The 18,785-nt window shown below is 42.9% G+C and overlaps 1 protein-coding gene across 7 annotated transcripts in view; it reads right to left on the reverse strand.

The window, feature by feature from the left end:
• The window catches only part of ASAP2 (ArfGAP with SH3 domain, ankyrin repeat and PH domain 2), a 176,167-nt gene that overhangs the window by 93,726 nt on the left and 63,656 nt on the right, over positions 1–18,785 (reverse strand). For all 7 annotated transcript variants that reach the window (XM_038772085.1, XM_038772083.1, XM_038772082.1 and 4 more), the window contains exons 3-5: positions 16,625–16,770; positions 4,352–4,426; positions 2,778–2,827 (exon numbers count right to left, since the gene is read on the reverse strand). In XM_038772085.1, the coding sequence (XP_038628013.1) occupies positions 2,778–2,827; positions 4,352–4,426; positions 16,625–16,770 (271 nt within the window). The remainder of the gene's footprint in view (positions 1–2,777; positions 2,828–4,351; positions 4,427–16,624; positions 16,771–18,785) is intronic.

The raw sequence follows: 18,785 nt of genomic DNA on the forward strand, positions 1-18,785 counted from the left end.
ACTGTGAGCCCCAGGTTGGCTATGGACCAGGTCCAACCTGATGAGCTTGTATTTACCCTAGCACTTAGTACAGTGCCTGGCATATAGTAAGCGCTTAATAAAAACCTTAAAAAAGGTACAAAGAATTGGTTTATTTAAAAAAAATTCATAAGAATGGGTGCTCTGATCAGACAGATGTACTGAAAGTCTGCTGAATTATAATTTAACATGAATTTCATGGAAAATAGGTCTTTGCGCTGCTTTATGATGTACCGAGTATGGACAGGCCAGTCTGAGTTCATTATAATTTAACATGAATTTCATGGAAAATAGGTCTTTGCGCTGCTTTATGATGTACCGAGTATGGACAGGCCAGTCTGAGTTCCAAAGGAGAACCAAGACGGGCACTGGAGAAAGATACTTTTATCTGTTCTGACAATGAGGGATAAATTGCAGCTCTGAACGCTTCGGTATTACTGAGGGTTAAACTGCAACTCTGCTGCTACACTGTTGCCACTAGATTATCGCTGCCGCTAGGTTATTTGCAAGTACTTTGAAGAACACTTTGAACAAGAGTATTGCTGCTCCATGGTCTGTCCGAAGAAACCTTAAGCAGCTACACTGTCTAACAAAAGACTGAGGCTGATGGTTGTACATATTTATTACTCTATTTATTTATTTATTTATTTATTTTACTTGTACATTTCTATCCTATTTATTTTATTTTGTTGGTATGTTTGGTTCTGTTCTCTGTCTCCCCCTTTTAGACTGTGAGCCCACTGTTGGGTACGGACTGTCTCTATGTGTTGCCAATTTGTACTTCCCAAGCGCTTAGTACAGTGCTCTGCACATAGTAAGTGCTCAATAAATACGATTGATTGATTGATTGATTGATGGGGGAGGGAGGGAGATGGTGGCTGTATTTTTCAATGAAGCAGGATAATGGAGCTCCTAAATGCACCTCTGCAGCTCTGGTTCATCCCCCAAACAAGGTAATATAAAAACGGTACACTGAATGTGTATTGTCATGTTATGCAGACATAATGAGAAGCAGTGTGGCCTAGTAGAAAGAGCCCAGGACTGGGAGTCAGGAGGATTAGAACCCAAGCTTCCTAGCTCTGCCACTTGCCTGCTGTCTGTGTGACCGTCACTGGGTCACAACATCTCTGTGCCACAGTTTCCTCTTGAAAAACAGGTATTAAATACCTGTTCTCCATCACCCTTAGACTGTGGATTTGACCCGATTATCTTACATCTAGTCCAGCGCATAGCACAGTCCTTGGCACATAGTAAGTGCTTAACAAATACCACAATTATTATAATTTTATCAACAAACCTCCTGGTGGCAGAGATAGCCTGATTCCCTAAGCAGCTCCTGCCCAACATTGTGCCACGGTCAGTCGACTGGGCCTAAGGAGTAAGCAATCATTGGAACTTCTGGAGTGCTTACTGTATGCAAAGTAGTGTACTAAGCACTCCTAACAGAGTGGTTATTCACTTCTCCCAGTCATCTATGAACCTACTCCCTTCTATTAGCACAAGTAAGGGGAATCTTACACCCTTTCACAGAGAAGAACACAGTCCTTAGAAAAATACTGGGGCTCAGACCAATGAAGAACCCCATTTAAACCCTACTATTTATAGTTATATATCTGTGACACTCTCCCTCTCTTCCCTGACCCTCAACAACACAGACTACAGGAGCAAAAAGGATGTTGATAGAAAACACTTATAATGGCTTCCTATACTTTAAATTCTTTACAATCACTCTTCAAAAAATCTGTCAGCTAGACTCCCTTTTACAGATGGCAGGGCTGGTATTAGAACTGGGAAGCTGCATGGCCTAGTGGATAGAGAACAGGCCTGGGTGTCAGAAGGACCTGGGTTCTAATCCAGGCTCCACCACTTATCAGCTGGGTGACCTTGGGCAAGTCGACTTCTCTGTGCCTCAGTTACCTCATCTGTAAAATGGGGATTAGTGCTGTGAGCCCCCAACTTGTACTTCCCAAGTGCTTAGTACAGTGCTCTGCACACAGTAAGCGCTCAATAAATATGATTGAATGAATGAATGAATGTAGGACAGGAACTGTGTCCAGTCTGATTAGCTTCTATCTCTGCCAGCACTTAGAACAGTGCTTGACACATAGTAAACGCTTAACACATCATCATCATCATCATTATTAGTACCTGTAGACTGAAGCTTGTAGTGGGCAGGGAATGTGTTTACCAACTGTATTACACCGTGCTCTCCCAAACGCTTGGTACAGTGCTCTGCACAGAGTAAGCTCTCAATAAATAAGATTGATTACCTGTCCAATAAGAATCAATCACTCAGCCATTCTAATACTCCTTTCTCAGACAAATAGTATATTTTTGTCAAAAGTGGCAAAAATGGATAGACATTCTAGTGGGTTACTTCTACTCCTAAGGAGAGCCGAGAGACCAAATATGCAAGACAGCAGAGTCTCAGCTGGCTTGTTGACAAACTGAAAGATTTTCATAAACCACTCAAAGCCTCAGGGCAATAAAGCACTAAAAACCTGACTTTAGCCAATAAAAAATATCATGGCATCAGAAAGAGAAACTGTCACAGAAAAATCTACTTGAGAGGCATCTCTAACAAATATGTAGTACAATACTGAAGCATCTAGCATCACTACAAACTGGATGGAAAACAAAAGAGTAGGTTCTAGACAAAGTTTTCCCTAGATCAATCCCTGATCTCTATCCTTTAAAAAAATTCAGTTTCAGTGTTTGCATTCAGTATGTGTGCTGAATTTAAGAAGGGAAACACTTACACTTTTGTCTCATAGTCCTTCCACGCTTTGTCAAAGGGCTTTTTCAGATCCTATATAAAAAAAGAAGGAAATTCATTCATTCATTCAATCGTATTTAATGAGTGCTTACTGTGTGCAGAGCACTGTACTGAGCGCTTGGAAAGTACAGTTGGGCAACAGATAGAGACAATCCCTACCTAACAACGGGCTCACAGTCTAGAAGGGGGAGACAGACATCAAAACAAAACAAGTAGGCATCAATAGCATCAAAGTAGATAAACAGAATTATAGATAATATACACATCATTAATAAAATAAATAGAATAATATGTACAAATGTAAACAAGTGCTGTGGGGCAGGGAAAGGGGTAGAGCAGAGGGAGGAAGTAGGGGTGATGGGGAGGGGAGGAGGAGCAGAGGAAAAAAGGGGCTCAGTCTGGTAAAGCCTCCTGGAGGAGGTGACCTCTCAGTAGGGCTTTGAGGGGAAGAGAGTTAGTTTTGCAGAAGTGAGGAGGGAGGGTATTCCAGGCCAGAGGTAGGACGTGGGCCAGGGGTCAACAGCGAGATAGGTGAGAAGGAGGCCCAGTGAGGAGGTTAGCGGCAGAGGAGCGGAGTGTGTGGGCTGGGCTGTAGAAAGCGAGAAGGGAGGTGAGGTAGGAGGGGGCAAGGTGATGGAGAGCTCTGAAGCCAATATTAAATATTAAATATTAAACATAACTAATGATTAGCCAATTCATCATCTTAAAGGAGACCATATGAAATGTTCTATAGTGTGACAAATCTTATTCTTGCTTCTGAGGACTGTAACAGACGGGCATACATATCATAAATCCAGAAAAAGATACAGGTGGCTTTTTAATACAGAGTTTGATTTTCTCAAAATTCTCCCTTATCTCTTCTGGGAGCAGAGCTTTCCCAGGCAGAGAGGTAGGTAGCAGGAGACATATTTGGCATAAGAGGCTGAAGAACAAATAGGCTCGAAATCAAGAGGCAATTCCACTTGAGTCATTTTCTGGTGAAAAACAGAAACTACTTGCCTGGAGGGGCTACCCTGCTACAAGAGAGGGCTATGCCAATGGGGTGCCAATGTGCCCATGCCTATACTGAGGCCCTCTCAAAAATCCTGTGGGATATTATTAAGATCCCAGACTGGTATATTATTTGGGTAGTTTCAGTTTCAGATGCAGTGGTTATTATTTTAAACATGGCACACCCTGAAACTACCCAAATAATATACCAGTCTGGGATTCTTAATAATATCCCACAGGATTTTTGAGAGGGCCTCAGTATAGGCATGGGCACGTTACTGAAGCATCCGTCAATGCAGTCAGTCGAAGAGCACCTAAGTAAATTATTATTTTATTTTAACATCCCATATCTCTCCTAAAATGTTTCCCTACTTTCATTTCCAATTTTTAGTTGTCATTCTGAAGCTAAAAGTGGCTGAAGTGATTGCTTACTGCTGATATTACGGAATAGCTAAAAGACAGTCAGTGATCTTTCCCCAATTAAAAATACAATGAATACTTTGCCTATTCCTAAAAGAGAAATCATGAAGAACAAAATTAATGAAAGATAAAAATTAAAGCTCATACCCCTTTTACACCTTTCAGGTCTCCCTTCAGCAGACTGTCCAAAGGAAAAGTGATTATGTTGTTCATGTTCTGAATCTGTTAAAAGAAGTTACTGAATTACTTACTAAACATTTTTAATCCTATGCTACATTTGGAAGAATTTAACACGGGACCCAGTTCTACTCCCAATCTAGAAAGATCATTTGACCACAGACAATTTATATACACAGAATTACAGACAGCAAACACAAAAACCTGATTAAACACACGGGTCATCAGAATTTCTTTAAAAAAAGTTGAAATGGACATTTGGACTTTGAATGATCAAGTGTTCAATTACAATCCAAATCATATTAATAATAAAGTTAAGCAAATTTGAACTTTCATTTTGGGAGATCCAAATCCTGAAGTATTCCATTAAAACTTATCTACTGCTGTGAAGTTGCAGTATTCCAACATAAAGATTTTAAGACAAAGATTAGACAGAAGAAATACTTAAAACTCTAGAAAAAAGTTGAAGAAAAAATTGTTATTCTGACATCTATCCAGGCAAATAAAGGAGTGTGGTTTAGTGGGCAGAGCATTAGCCTCTGCCACTTGCCTGCTGAGTAACCTTGGGCAAGTCACTTCACTTCTCTGTGCCCGTTACATCACCTGTAAAATGGAGATCATCATCATCATCATCATCAATCGTATTTATTGAGCGCTTACTATGTGCAGAGCACTGTACTAAGCGCTTGGGAAGTACAAATTGGCAACATATAGAGACAGTCCCTACCCAACAGTGGGCTCACAGTCTAAAAGAGAAGAAAATACAAAATTTGTATTTATTTTGAAGATCCTGCACCGTCACTACCTCTGTTCTAAGTGTTTTAATATAAAACTTGCCACGGAAATCAGCCAATTCTCCTTTTAGCTGGAAAATTTCATTCTGAACATGTTTGACATTCCCTCATGCCCCCAGATTTCCTGACTTTATCCTCACACTCAATCAGTATTTAGGATTTAATATCCGAAACAGACTCCAAATACACGGTGTCGATAGTGTTCAACTGTCACCCCACAAGAACAGAATTAATGGACAAAGGATGACCGCGAATGGATTTCTGACAGGGAAGTTCCCTCCCCTTAATGAAGCTTGAAAAAAAAAAATCCAAAAATCCGAGGGGAAGCTTTCCTCTCAGGTGGGGGATGGATTTTTATATTACTATGATGGCATCAGCGGCATTAATTCTTTGCAAACCAAGAAGGACGCTTCCTGTCTTGTTTGATGATTCTTTTGCCAGACTATGGAGATTCAGACTATGGGCTCCATGTGGGACAGGGGCTGTGTCCAACCCGATTTGCTTGTATCCACTGCAGTGCTTAGTACTTAGTACAGTGCCTGGCACAAAATAAGCATTTAACAAATATCACAATTATTATTATTAAGAACATGGGTTCTGATTCTGGTCGTCACTTGTCTGCTGTGTGATCTTGGACAAGTCACTTCACTTCTCTGGGACTCATCTGTAAAATGGGGAGGAAGATTCATTCATTCACTCATTCAATCGCATTTATACATCCATTCAATCATATTTATTGAGCGCTTACTGTGTGCAGAGCACTGTACTAAGCGCTTGGGAAGTACAAGTCGGCATCATATAGAGACGGTCCCTACCCAACAACAGGCTCACAGTCTAGAATGAGAAGCAGTGTGGCTCAGTGGAAATAGCACGGGCTTTGGAGTCAGACGTCATGGGTTCAAATCCTGACTCTGCCACTTAGCTGTGTGACTTTGGGCAAGTCACTTCACTTCTCTGTGCCTCAGTTACCTCATCTGTAAAATGGGGACTAAGACTGTGAGCCCCATGTGGGACAACCTGATCATCTTAGGAGAAGCAGCATGGCTCAGTGGAAAGAGCATGGGCTTTGGAGTCAGAGGTCATGGGTTCAAATCCCGACTCCGCCGATTGTCAGCTGTGTGACTTTGGGCAAGTCACTTAACTTCTCTGGGCCTGAGTTTCCTCATCTGTAAAATGGGGACTAAGACTGTGAGCCCCCCATGGGACAACCTGATCACCTTGTTACTACCCAGCGCTTAGAACAGTGCTTTGCACATAGTAAGCGCTTAATAAATGCCATCATTATTATAGAATGGGGAGACAAGACAACAAAACAAAACAGGTAGACAGGCAGACAGGGAGCACCATGTGGGAAACGGCCTTTGTCTAACCTGATTAGGCTGTATTTACTCTGGCATTTAGCACAGTGCACAGTGCCTGGCACATAGTAAGTGCTTATCAAATACCATATAACCTCTCTCCACCCCCCTGCAGCAACCCCTCCCCCCGCAAAAAACCAACCCAAAATTAAAAGAGACCACTGATCCCAATTCTTGACTCCCCACCAACCTGTTTGTGGCACCAGGGTAAGGTAAATTAGCTAAGGAAGAGGGGTGCGTACCAAAGACAACTCTGTACTGTGCAGGAGGAATTAGAGAGCATAGCTAGCAGCCAACTTGTCAAAAAGCTCAAACAAGGCAGAGGGGAAAAATCTGCCATGCAATTTGCTGAGCACCACAGAGACCCCTTGTAAAACCTCAAGCCAATGGATGCCTTGGTTGGAAGTTTAACTTGCACCAAACAAGGAGCTACAAAACTACAAAATCTGATGGAGAGAAAAAACAAAAGAAAACCAAGAGCCAGGCCCTGACACGTCTCTTTCTCTATCTTTATTCTGCATCTCCATAAACCTCATTACATTCATTCATTCAATCGTATTTATTGAGTGCTTACTGTGTGCAGAGCACTGTACTAAGCACTTGGGAAGTACAAGTTGGCAACATATAGAGACGGTCCCTACCCAACTGTGGGCTCACAGTCTAGAACATCCATCATCAGCATCCTCTTCAGTTAACACTCATTTCATATCCTCATGGCAGTCTTTGCTGCAGTTGAACAAGTGGAAAATAAATTAAAATGTAGGGTTTAAAAATTCAGTGTATTACGTTCAAAGACTACAATACAAAATTAGTAGAACTGGTAAATGTGATCGTGATTTAGCATTACATTTTTCAGGCACATGAATGTAAAGAGGATATTCTCCGACATGCATGAACTTGATAGTGGCACTAGGGAAATGACTAATTTAAATTATTCAACACATCTACATCCTAAATGGCTAACATTTGTCATTTAGGAAATAAGGGAAAGACATGTAATAGATAGGTAATGAAGTTTGCACACACCAGTTAATGCTGCCAAACAAATGATCAACTAATGAGTACAATTCAAAAATGAAGTTTTTGGCAATCTTTGCTCCCAGCATCAACAACTCAACAGTTATCATGCTCTTGGAATTCCTCCAAGGCAAACATTTGAAATGTTGACAAGCTACAACGTGCTGGATTGAATTCCAACACACATCTTCATATTGTATGGGCTTTGAAAAGTGCTACGCACACCGAGATTTCCTTTTGAAAACATGGTGGTGAGAGGCCAAAGTGACTGGATCTGTCCATCACGTCATTCAAGCCTTTTGAGAATTGAGAGTGGAAGGTATAGATCTGCACAAGTTTTGTCAACACCACCTTTGAGAATTACTTTGCTATCAGATGGCAAGAAAAGCCATGAATGATAAAGCCCAGAAGCACAATCACCTTACCAGGATGGTAATCAGACTAATTACAACTCAGGCTCCCCGGGGCAGGCATGAGAAGAAATCAAAAAGAAGAGAGGCAGCAGGCTAACTGAATAACTTCTGGATGATGAGCTCAAGCCAGGAGGTAACCCCAATGAACAAAAGTAGAAGTGACAATGCCAGCAAGCATATCCATGGGGAATATTGAAAAGGAATCCAGGGCAACAGAACTAGAGACTTCACCCTCCTTCATGAGCAAAATCTGCATGCACTGTTGAAATGTAAAGTATCTCCCTGGAGATTGGAAACTTTCAAATTTCTTGTATCTTCAAGCCTGGCGGTCTAGAGTAGGATGAACAAATCTATGTGACACACTTCTGCCTGAATCATCTTTTTAAAAAAGGGTTACTACACCATTTCTTCATTCCTAGGAAATTCCATTTCACTCTGCAACAAGCAGAAACTCCTAACCACTGATTTCAGGCCACTCTCTATTTCCCTCTTCGTTTCACTCTCACCCACTACACCCTCACTCCAATTCTCAATGACACTCACACTCATGGACTTAACATCACTATCAGCATCAACTGTAGATTTGGTACTCGGTCCCTGTATTAGTAAATTATTTCTGCCCACATGTCTCTCCTGCCTTCAATTCTAAGCGCCTTGCAGGCAGGGACCAATCAATCAATCAATCGTATTTACGGAGTGCTGTGTGCAGAGCAATATACTAAGTGCTTCGGAGAGTACAATGTAATAGAGTTGGTAGACACATTCCCTGCCCACAACAAGCTTGTGGTCTACAGGGGGAGAAGATAGTACTATAAATTACAAATATGTACAGAAGTGCTGTGGGACTGAGGGAGGGGTGAATGAAGGGTGCAAAACCAAGTGCAAGGTCGATGCAGAAGGAAACGGAAGAAGACGAAATGAGGGCCCAGTCAGGGAAGGCCTCCTGAAGGAAATGTGCCTTTGAAAGTGGGGACAGTGATCGCCTGTTGGATTTGAAGAGGAAGGGCATTCCGGGCCAGAGGCAGGACTTGGGTGAGCGGTCGGTGGCAAGATAGATGTGACTGAGGCACAGTGAGTAGGTTTGCATTAGAGCAGCGAAGTGTGCAGGCTGAGTTGTAGTGGGAAATCAGAGAGGTAAAGTAGGAGCGGAAAGGTGATTGAGTGCTTTAAAGCTGACGGTAAGGAGTTTCTGTTTGATGTGGAGGTGGATGGGCAACCTTTAGAGTTCTTAAGGAGTGGGGAAACATGAACTGACTGTTTCTGTAGAAAAATGATTTGGGCAGCAGAGTGAAGTATGACTGGAGTGGGGAGAGACAGGAGGCACGGAGGTCAGCAAGGAAGCTGATGCAGTAATCAAGGCAGAATGGGATAAGTGTTTGGATTAATCAATAAACTGTATTTATTGAGTGCTTCCTGTGTGCAGGGCAATGTACTAAGTGCTTGGGAGAGTACATAACCGAGTTGGTAGAGATGTTCCCTGCCCACAATAAGCTTTCAGTCTAGAGAGAACTACAGTCTAAAGGATTATCATGGTAGCAGTTAGGGCGGAGAGGAAAGGGAGGACTTTAACGATATTGTAAAGATTGAACCAAGATTCAGTGGTAGACTGAATATTTGGGTTGAATGAGAGAGCTGAGTAGAGGGTAATGCCAAGCTTATGGGCTTGTGAGACAGAGAGGACGGACTTGCTGTCTATAGTGACAGGGAAGGCAGGGACAGGACACGGTTTGGGTGGGAAGATAGGGAGTTCTATTTTGGGCATGTTAAATTTGAGGTGTTGGCAGGACATCCCAGTAGAAATGTCCTGAAGACAGGAGGAAATGCAAGACCTCAGAGAAGGAGAGAGGTCAGGGCTGAAGATCTAGATTCAGGAACCTTCCACATAGAAATGAGAAACAGTGAGGCCTGGAAGTCAGAAAAACCTAGGTTCTAATCCCAGCTCCCCCATTTGTCTGCTGTGTGACCTTGGGCAAGTCACTCAACTTCTCTGTGCCCCAGTTCCCTCATCTGTAAAATGGAAATTAAGACTGTGAATCCTATGTGGGACAGGGAACTGTGTCCAACCCCATTAGCTTGTACTTGGTAGAGCACTTGGTACAATGATTGGCACATGGTAAGCACTTATATGCCACAGTTATTATTATTGTTATTGGAGACGGTAGCTGAAGCCATGGGAGAGAATAAGTACTCCAAGGGAGGGGGTGTAGATGGAGAATAGAAGGGGAACCACAACTGAGCCTTGAGGGACTCCCAGAGTTAGTGGGTAGGAGGCAGAGGAGAAGTCCACAAAAGAGACTGAGAACGACAGTGAGAGAGATAAGAGGAGAACCAGAAGAGGACAGTGTCATGGGTTTTGCTTCTACTGTACTCTCTCAGGCACTTGGGAGAAGCAGCGTGGCTCAGTGGAAAGAGCCCGGGCTTGGGTGTCAGAGGTCATGGATTCTAATACCGACTCTGCCGCTTGTCAGCTGTGTGACTTTGGGCAAGTCACTTAACTTCTCTGTGCCTCAGTTCCCTCATCTGTAAAATGGGGATTAAGACTGTAAGCCCCACATGGGACAATCTGATCACCTTATATCCACCCCAGCGCTTACAACAGTGCTTTGCACACAGTAAGCACTTAACAAATGCCATCATTATTATTATTACTTATTAAATATGTGTTCTGCACAATACATATTTTTGATTTACTTATTTTGTTACAGTTTCACTCTAGTCATGTTACACTTCACAAATGTTTTCATCCTTCCGTTCTGTTGTCAGTCAAAACTGTACTCATTCATCTTCTTAAACCAGATGGGCAGCAGATATTTGGTGGGGAAGGACACCCAGACAGCTCAGTCTAAGTTCCTTTTTATTTTTAGTACAAAAGAGAAGGCTGTCCTAAAGCTGTATGGACCTCTAAAATCCAGAGTGCAAGCACACACTTAGCTAAGCCCTACATACCCAGATGCTGCTAATGCTGTTTCTTTGGCGGGAAGGCTAATTTGGAGTTGAATTAAGTCAAGAGAGGATGAAGGGAATGCCCACAAAATTCCCAAGTGTTTAACATAAATTGCAAGATCAAATGGCCTCACTGCCAGAAACACATGGGTAATTTTCACCCCCAAGCTTTAAGGAAAAAGGAAAAAGAATGATCTGGTTTGGCTGTTTACACTACTTCTCTGGCAGCTGTATCAATGAGATATTTTTGATCTATTCAAAAAAATCTCAACTGGAGAGGTTATAAAATCTACCAATGACTGTCTGGAAGCCATCATAATAAGCTCACCACAATTTGAGGGAGCAGGAGTAGCAGAAGTGAAAGAAAATGAGAGTTTTGCCTCTCAAATTTATGCAACAAGGCAAGAATAATTCCTGTAAATCACCTAAAACCACACGGCCAAAATTAAGCATTTCTATCCTTAAACTCTACTCTCTTCCAGTTTCTCAGGAAAAATTCAGAAAAAAATGGAAATAAACTGTTAAAAACAATTATTATAACAATAAATCTACTGGCCCAAATGCCCAGATTGCTCTTCAAAAATTTCTAACTGATCCCTAGAAAACTCAACGAAAGGGAAGGCACTGAGCAGAAATCATTACCCCTGTTTCATCTACAGAAATCAAAAGTTCTTGGAGACTAAGATTACAAGAGTAGGGAGTGGAGGTCAACAGTTTGGGAGTGGAGGCCAACGTGGAGCTGCACTGCAGACCCTCTGTCTCAGGACAGTTTTCAGGACCGAAGTAGCCCCTCATCTTCCCAGAATGGGATGAGCTGCTTCCTAATATAATTAGACCTGCCCCCTGACAACCAAACTAGATGCACTTAATTGGCCCTTTAGCCAAAGTGGAGGGAACCCACCCCAGGAAGCTGATCCCAGCAAATGAACATGAAAGAGTAGTAGAGGCCTGCTCTGCTAACTTCCATTGGGAGAAGAGTGGCTTCTTTCTGAGCCTGGGGATGAGTTAGCATGGCCTAGAGGAAGAAGCACAAGTCTGGGAGTCAGGAGACCTGGGTTCTAACCCTAGCTCCACCATCTGCCTGTTATGTCAACTCGGGTAAGTCATTTAGTTTCTCTGTCGCTCGATTCCCTCACCTGGAAAAAAATGGAATTATCTCTGACCCTCTTTGACTATGAGACTCATGAGGAACAGCAACTGTGTCTGATCCAACTGGAGTACATCTTCTGGCTTAAAATGAATTAGGGGGAAGGGAAGCAATGGGGTTTGAACATAATAAAAATAATGTTATAGCAATAATGCTATAATAATATATAAAATAATAATAGTGAAATTTGTCAAGCACTTACTATATGCCAAGTACTCTAGAAGCACTGGAGTTAATAAAAGATCTAACCTGGTCAGATACCATCCCTGATCCAACTAGGACATATCAATTAAAGACATTTATTTAGCGCTTATTGTGTGCAGGGTGCTGTACTAAGTGCTTGGGAAAGTACAATACAACATTACGGGCATGGAACGTGCCTGCTAATTTTCTTTACTGTACTCTCCTAAGCATTTAGAACAGAGCTCTGCACACAGCAGGTGTTCAGCAGATACCAGTGATTGATTGACTGACTGACTGAACAGAATTGATTGACTTGTTCCCTGCCAATAAGGAGCTTACAGACTAGAGGGGTAAACAGACACTAATACAAATAAATATATTACGGATACGTACATAAGTGCTGTGGAGCTGAGGGTGGGATGCCTATCAAGAGCTAAAAGGGTACAAATCCAGGTGTACAGGTGATGCAGAAGGGAGAAAGAGTAAGATAAAAGAGGGCTGAATCCGGGAAGGCCTCCTAGAGAAGTACCTTTAATAAGGCTTTGAAGGTGGAGAGAGTGATGTTCTAGCATACATGGAGGTGGAGAGAGTTTCAGATAAAAGCCAAAGGATTGGGAGGGAGACAAACAAGATTGAGGTACAGTGAGTAAACTAGTTTTGGAGGAGAGAAGCGTATGGACTGAACTATAGTAGGACATCAGGGAGGTAAGTTAGGAAGGATGAGTTGATTGAGTGCTTTAAAGCCAATGGTAAGGAGTTTCTGTTTGATGCAAGTGGATGGGCAACCACTGGAGGTTCTAGAGGTGGGGACAGGTGGATGGAATTTTTTTTAGAAAAATGGTCCAGGCAGCAAATTAAAGTATGAAACAGATAGAGTGGGGAGAGACAGGAGGCAGGGAGGTCAGTACAGAAGCTGATGCAATCAGTAATCAAGGCAGGATATGGTAAGTGCCTGGGTCGGCATAGTAGCAGTCTTGATAGAGAGGAACGGGTGGATTTCAGTCGATGTTGTGAAGGTAGAACTGACAGGCTTTGGTGACGGCTGAATATGTGCATTGAATGAGAGAGAGGAATCAAGGATTAAGAGTTTATCAGGTGGGGGGATAGTGGTGTTGTCTACATTGATGGGAAATACAGGAAGAGGACAGAGTTTGGGTCGGGAGATGAGGAGTTCTGTTTGGACATGTTTAGTGTGAGGTGTCAGCAGGACATCCAAGTAAAAATGTCCTGAATGTAAAAGGAAATAAGAGACTACAGAGAAGAAGAGAGGTAGACTTGGGAATTATCCACACAGAGATGATAGTTGAAGCCAAGGAAGAGAATGAGATCTCCAAAGAAGGGGTTGTAAATGCAGAACAGAAGGGGACCTAGAACTGAGTCTTGAGGGACTCCAACATGAGTTGGGAGGCAGAGGAGGAGCCTGTGAAAGAGACTGAGAATGAGCAGCCAGAGAAATAGGAGGAGGACCAGGAGAGAACCATGTCAGTGAAGCCAAAGCTAGATAATGTTTCAAGGAGAAGGGTGTGGTCTATAGAAGGTAGCTAAGAGGTCAAGGAGGATAAGGATGGAATAGAGGGTGTCATATTTGACAAGAAGGTCATTGGTCACTAGCGAGGAAGGTTTCTTTGGAGTGAAGGAGTGGAAGCTAGACTGAAGAGGGTCAAGAAGCAAACTGGGGGAGAGGAAGTGGAGTCGGTGGGTGTAAACAACTCGCTCAAGGAGTTTGGAGAGTAATGGTAGGAGGGAGATGAGCCAATAACTGGAAAACATATGTACATAATTGTCAAGGGCTGGGCAGGGGCAATGAGAACACAAGTGCTTAGGTGATAGAGTAGTGCTGAAGTAGCAGTAAGGGGGAAATATGCTGGGGAGACGTGAGACTAACCAGGGAAAGCCTATAGTAGTGATTTCAGGAGAACTTTGAAGAGATAGGGAGAGCAGATGTCTACCAGATGGGAAGGGGGAAGGAGTTTCAGGCTCAAGGGGAGTGAGAGAGATGAGAATGAGGCACAGAGAGGAGGTTGGCTTGAGAAGTGGAGTGGAGTGGGAGAGGAGCTAGAGTTTGAGTGCCCTAGCATCAATGGTCAGGAGTTTCTGGTTCATGTGGAGAAGAATGGACAGACATTAGAGGTTTTTGAGGTGTGAGATGATGTGTGCAAAGTGATGTTTCAGAAAAATGATCTGGGCAGCAGAGTGAAGTACAGACTGCAGCCATAAGAGATTGGAGGTAGAAAGGTAGGCGAGGCACCTGACTTCTCCAATTTGGTAGCCATACATTTCAGCCAAGATGTCGACCGTGATGCGTATGGCCTACTGGATTATGATGGTAAGAGATACAGATGGTATCTCCTGGAATCCAACATCCTTTGCTGGCCCTCAAATATGTGGACCTGGCAATCTGCTGCCCTGGCAAGGGGTTCAGAGCATGAAACACTGAACCCGGTCCTCAAGGCCCTTAGAGATGGGATTGTGGAGACTGTCCATTGAGTGGGACTCCAACTCACAATAAACTCAGATTGGCATAGGGATAAATCCTTCAACTGGCAGATTAAGAATAAAAATGGGAGGAATGTCCAACACCTCTCTGCCAAAGCCAAAGGGAGGGCATAGGGTACTCAGACTGTCAGGGAGTCACCATGTGGGTATGGTAGCCAGTAGGGCCCAGGAAAATGAGGAAAGGGATTCCTTCTCCAAACCCTGGAAGTGTGATATGACCACTCTCTGCTTGCTTTTTTGCAAAATGAAATCCAGAAGGTGGGGAAGTTCTAGAGTCAAAGAAAGATTTACATATCGGTGATCCTCTTCTAAAAATTGCCCCATTTCCAAGAAGGAGAATTTGAAATTAACCAGCCCAAGTCTGGAGGTGCCGTTTCAGAAACTCTTTGAAAATGGGGAGAAACTGAGGTCTGTCGAATTTATAGGGGGAGGGAGTGTTTCCAAGAGGTTGGCAGCAGGAGAGATGAGAATAAGGCACAACGAATTGGTGAATTTAAGAGGAATGAAGTGTGCGGGCTGGATTGCTGTGGGAGAGGGGTGAAGATAAATGGAAGGAAAAGAATTGCTTGAGTGCCTTAAAAGCCGATAGTCAGGAGCTCCTGCTTAGTGCAGAGAGGAACGGATGCAGGGACATGACATTGAAACTCAAGCAGGAAAGATGCTGGAACTCAAGGGCCCAGTTAAGGCCATGAAAAAAGAACCCACAAGGCCTGATTTTTTTTAATGGTACTTCTAAGCACTTACTATGTGCCATGCATTGTACTAAGCACTGGGGTAGATACAAGATAAGCAGGTTGGACACAGTCCACGTCCCACATGGAGTGCACAGACTTAATTCCCATTTTACAAATGGGGTAACAAGCACCTAGCAGACAAGTGGTAGAGCCAGGACTAAAATCCATGTACTCTGATTCCCAGGCCCACATTCTTTCCAATAGGCCACGCTGCTGAGTTCCTTAGAGACTTACAATTAAGACATATTCCTCCTTTATGTGCTTTAAAATAAGGTCTATTTTTCTCTTACTAACCTCTACCTAAAAGCTTGTCTGTCACACCTGCTGAAAATGGCAGTTCCTGCACTGTGAAGAGAATGTTTAAATCCTATTTATTGGCTTTCCTTTGGACAATATAACAATTACTCTTATATCGTACTTTCCTAAGTGCTTAGTACAAGACTCACTAAATACAACTGACTGACTGATAATCTAAGACTGAGAAGCAGCGGCGTGCAGGCCGGGAAAGTGGGTGGGCAATGGTAGGCTCTAGTTTTCCATTTGGGTGGGGGAGGAAGATGAATAAACAGCAGGCAGCCTGTTGTCCAGAGACAGTAAGGGACCTTCTGAGATTTACCAATGAGACCTATGAGGACAGCCACGTTATCTTACACTCACCAAGTTTGGTTGAATTTGACTTTATAATAAATTAAATTTGGAGCCCCCACTCTCCCCTCAAGAAGCTATTTCACATCCTGAGCTAGTGAATGCCCATCCATTTTCATCTTTAATGCATTCATTTTAGCCTTAAAAAGACTCTTTATGATGATTATGGCATTTATTAAGCGCTTATTATGTGCAAAGCACTGTTCTAAGCACTAGGGAGTTTACAAGGTGATTAGGTTGTCCCACGTGGGGCTCACAGTCTTAATCCCCATTTTACAGATGAGGTAACTGAGGCACAAAGAAGTTAAATGACTTGCCCGAAGTCACATAGCTGACAGGTGGCAGAGCCGGGATTTGAACCGTTGACCTCTGACTCCAAAGCCCATGCTCTTTCCACTGAGCCACGCTGTATCCCCAATTTTATGCTTTATGTAGTTACCTTCCTTTCTAAATGGTCCTATTTGCAATATTGCATTTTTCCTGAAAGCTTCTACTATACATCCCTACACTCACCAGATTTTTGAAAAGTGCCGTTAACTCCTTTGTGAACACAGAAAATTTCAGGAATGCGCTGCCCAAGTCGGGATCGTCCCTGCACACACAGTTGCCACCAAACTTCTCCAGGGCTTGAGTGTACTGCTCTTCATTTTCCACATGAGCTGCAAAGAAAATTTGATCAACATCATTAATACAGAGTACAATCAGTGAGGACACAGTGGAATAGACCACCATGTTTCTTAGGTTGCTTTTTGTGAACGGACCATGGATCCATTAATGAAAAGCAGTACGGTGCTCTGCACACAGTAAGTGCTCAATAAATACAACTGACTGACAATGAATGAATACACACACTTGGTATACAAGTCTTTAGTACAGTGCTTGATACCTCATGGGTAAAGAACTGATAGGACTATCAAAGGAAATAAAGTGGGCTTCAGGTGGGTGCACAGATCAATCCACAATAGTACTAGAGTAGTAGAGCATTTTACTGAGCATCCACAGGGTGCAATGCCCTGGACTAAACATTTGAAGTAAAAACAAAGAAGTTACATGTTCCCTGGACAAAAAGAGCTTCCACACTAAAGGGGGAGACAGACATAAAAATATTTACGAGTAATGGAGCTAAACAACTGAAAATACAACTGGATAAACATATTGACAAATGTGCTGAAGAGGGGAACAAGTAAGTACATAAATGCTGGGGATGGCTACCAGATTTTCTACAAATTCAGGTGCTGAGAATTGGAGGAGGTAGGAATTCAAGAGGACTTTGACACGGTACCACGGTGCTAGCTTTTTGGGTCGAGTTGGGGAGCTCGATACAGGAGATGCTGTGAAGGAGGAACAGCCTTTTGGGTCGAGTTGGGGAGCTCGATACAGGAGATGTTGTGAAGGAGGAACTGGCAGGTTTTGGCAGTATGTGGACAATGTGAGAGCGGAGGGTGACTCTCAGACTTTGGGGCTCTGGAACCCAAAGGATGGTGGTGTAACCAACTGCGATGGGAAAGTTAGGGCGAGGAGTGGATTCCAGGGGAGAGAGATGAGTAATTTTTCCATTTCAAAAGCCAGCCACAACCAGAATATTTTTATATCACATAAAAACTAACCATATATAGAAAAAACAATCCCATGGCCAAAGGGGCACAATTACTTGGTGAACTGGGAACTATAGTAACTACTCAGATAATTTAGGGAGAGGTAGATTTGTTTTTAACCTGCAGTTTCTTGAAGCACTTCCCAAGTCGTTAGAACTGAGCTCTGCCACAGCGAGTGCTCGGATGTAGCACAGACTGATTGATTACTGGATGATTCTGAATTCAATGGATAATTACTCAGCCAATGGCATTTATTGAGCACGTACTGTGTGTCGAGCACAGAACTAAAGATAAATGGCAAAGTTCCCAACATTTGGATGTTTGTAGACTCTCCAGTAGAAGGTTGTTTATTTATAAATTTAGCTGCCTAGAATAGCCTGGGGAGATGCACATCTGGTTCCCCAGTGGCCAGCAGTCACGTAGCATATTTTAGCAAAGGAAAAAAAAATTGCATTTTTAATTTTAACAAGAACCAAGTTGCAGCTTCATCTACTTGAACATCAAATTCTCTCCCCACTCTTCCCAATCCAGATGACTCTAATTGGCAGTCTTAAATGCCATAATGGAAGCACTCAAATACCTTCTGCCAACCTGGAAACTTCTTTGCCAGCATCGGGATTTCCTCATACTATTTGGGACACCTGGGAAATGGTCCACCTCTTGAGCATGCCACCTACAACTCTCTCTCCCTTCCTATCCAACAGACACTGCTTCCCCTGTCTTCAAAGTCCTCTATAATTGCAAGTCCTTCGAGACGTCTTCCTGGATTCCTCTCACATCTCCCTCCCCTATTTCCCCTGCACTGCGCCTTCGGCACAACTGTGTCACCTACACATTAGGATTCGCACCACCTAAACACCTGGGTACTTCTCCCAGTAGCCCTTATGTACACATCTTTAAACTCTGTCACTTCCCCTCCCCTGAAATTTATTTTGGTATTTTTCTCCCCAGCTAGATTGAAAGCTTGTTGAGGGCAAAATCACCACTTGCCTGCTGTGGGACTTTGGGCAAGTCACTTAACTTCTCTGTGCCTCAGTTTCCTTACCTGTAAAATGGAAACTGAATAAGAGTTCTCCCTC

Source organism: Tachyglossus aculeatus, chromosome X1 (assembly GCF_015852505.1).
Source record: "Tachyglossus aculeatus isolate mTacAcu1 chromosome X1, mTacAcu1.pri, whole genome shotgun sequence".
Taxonomy (NCBI): domain Eukaryota; kingdom Metazoa; phylum Chordata; class Mammalia; order Monotremata; family Tachyglossidae; genus Tachyglossus; species Tachyglossus aculeatus.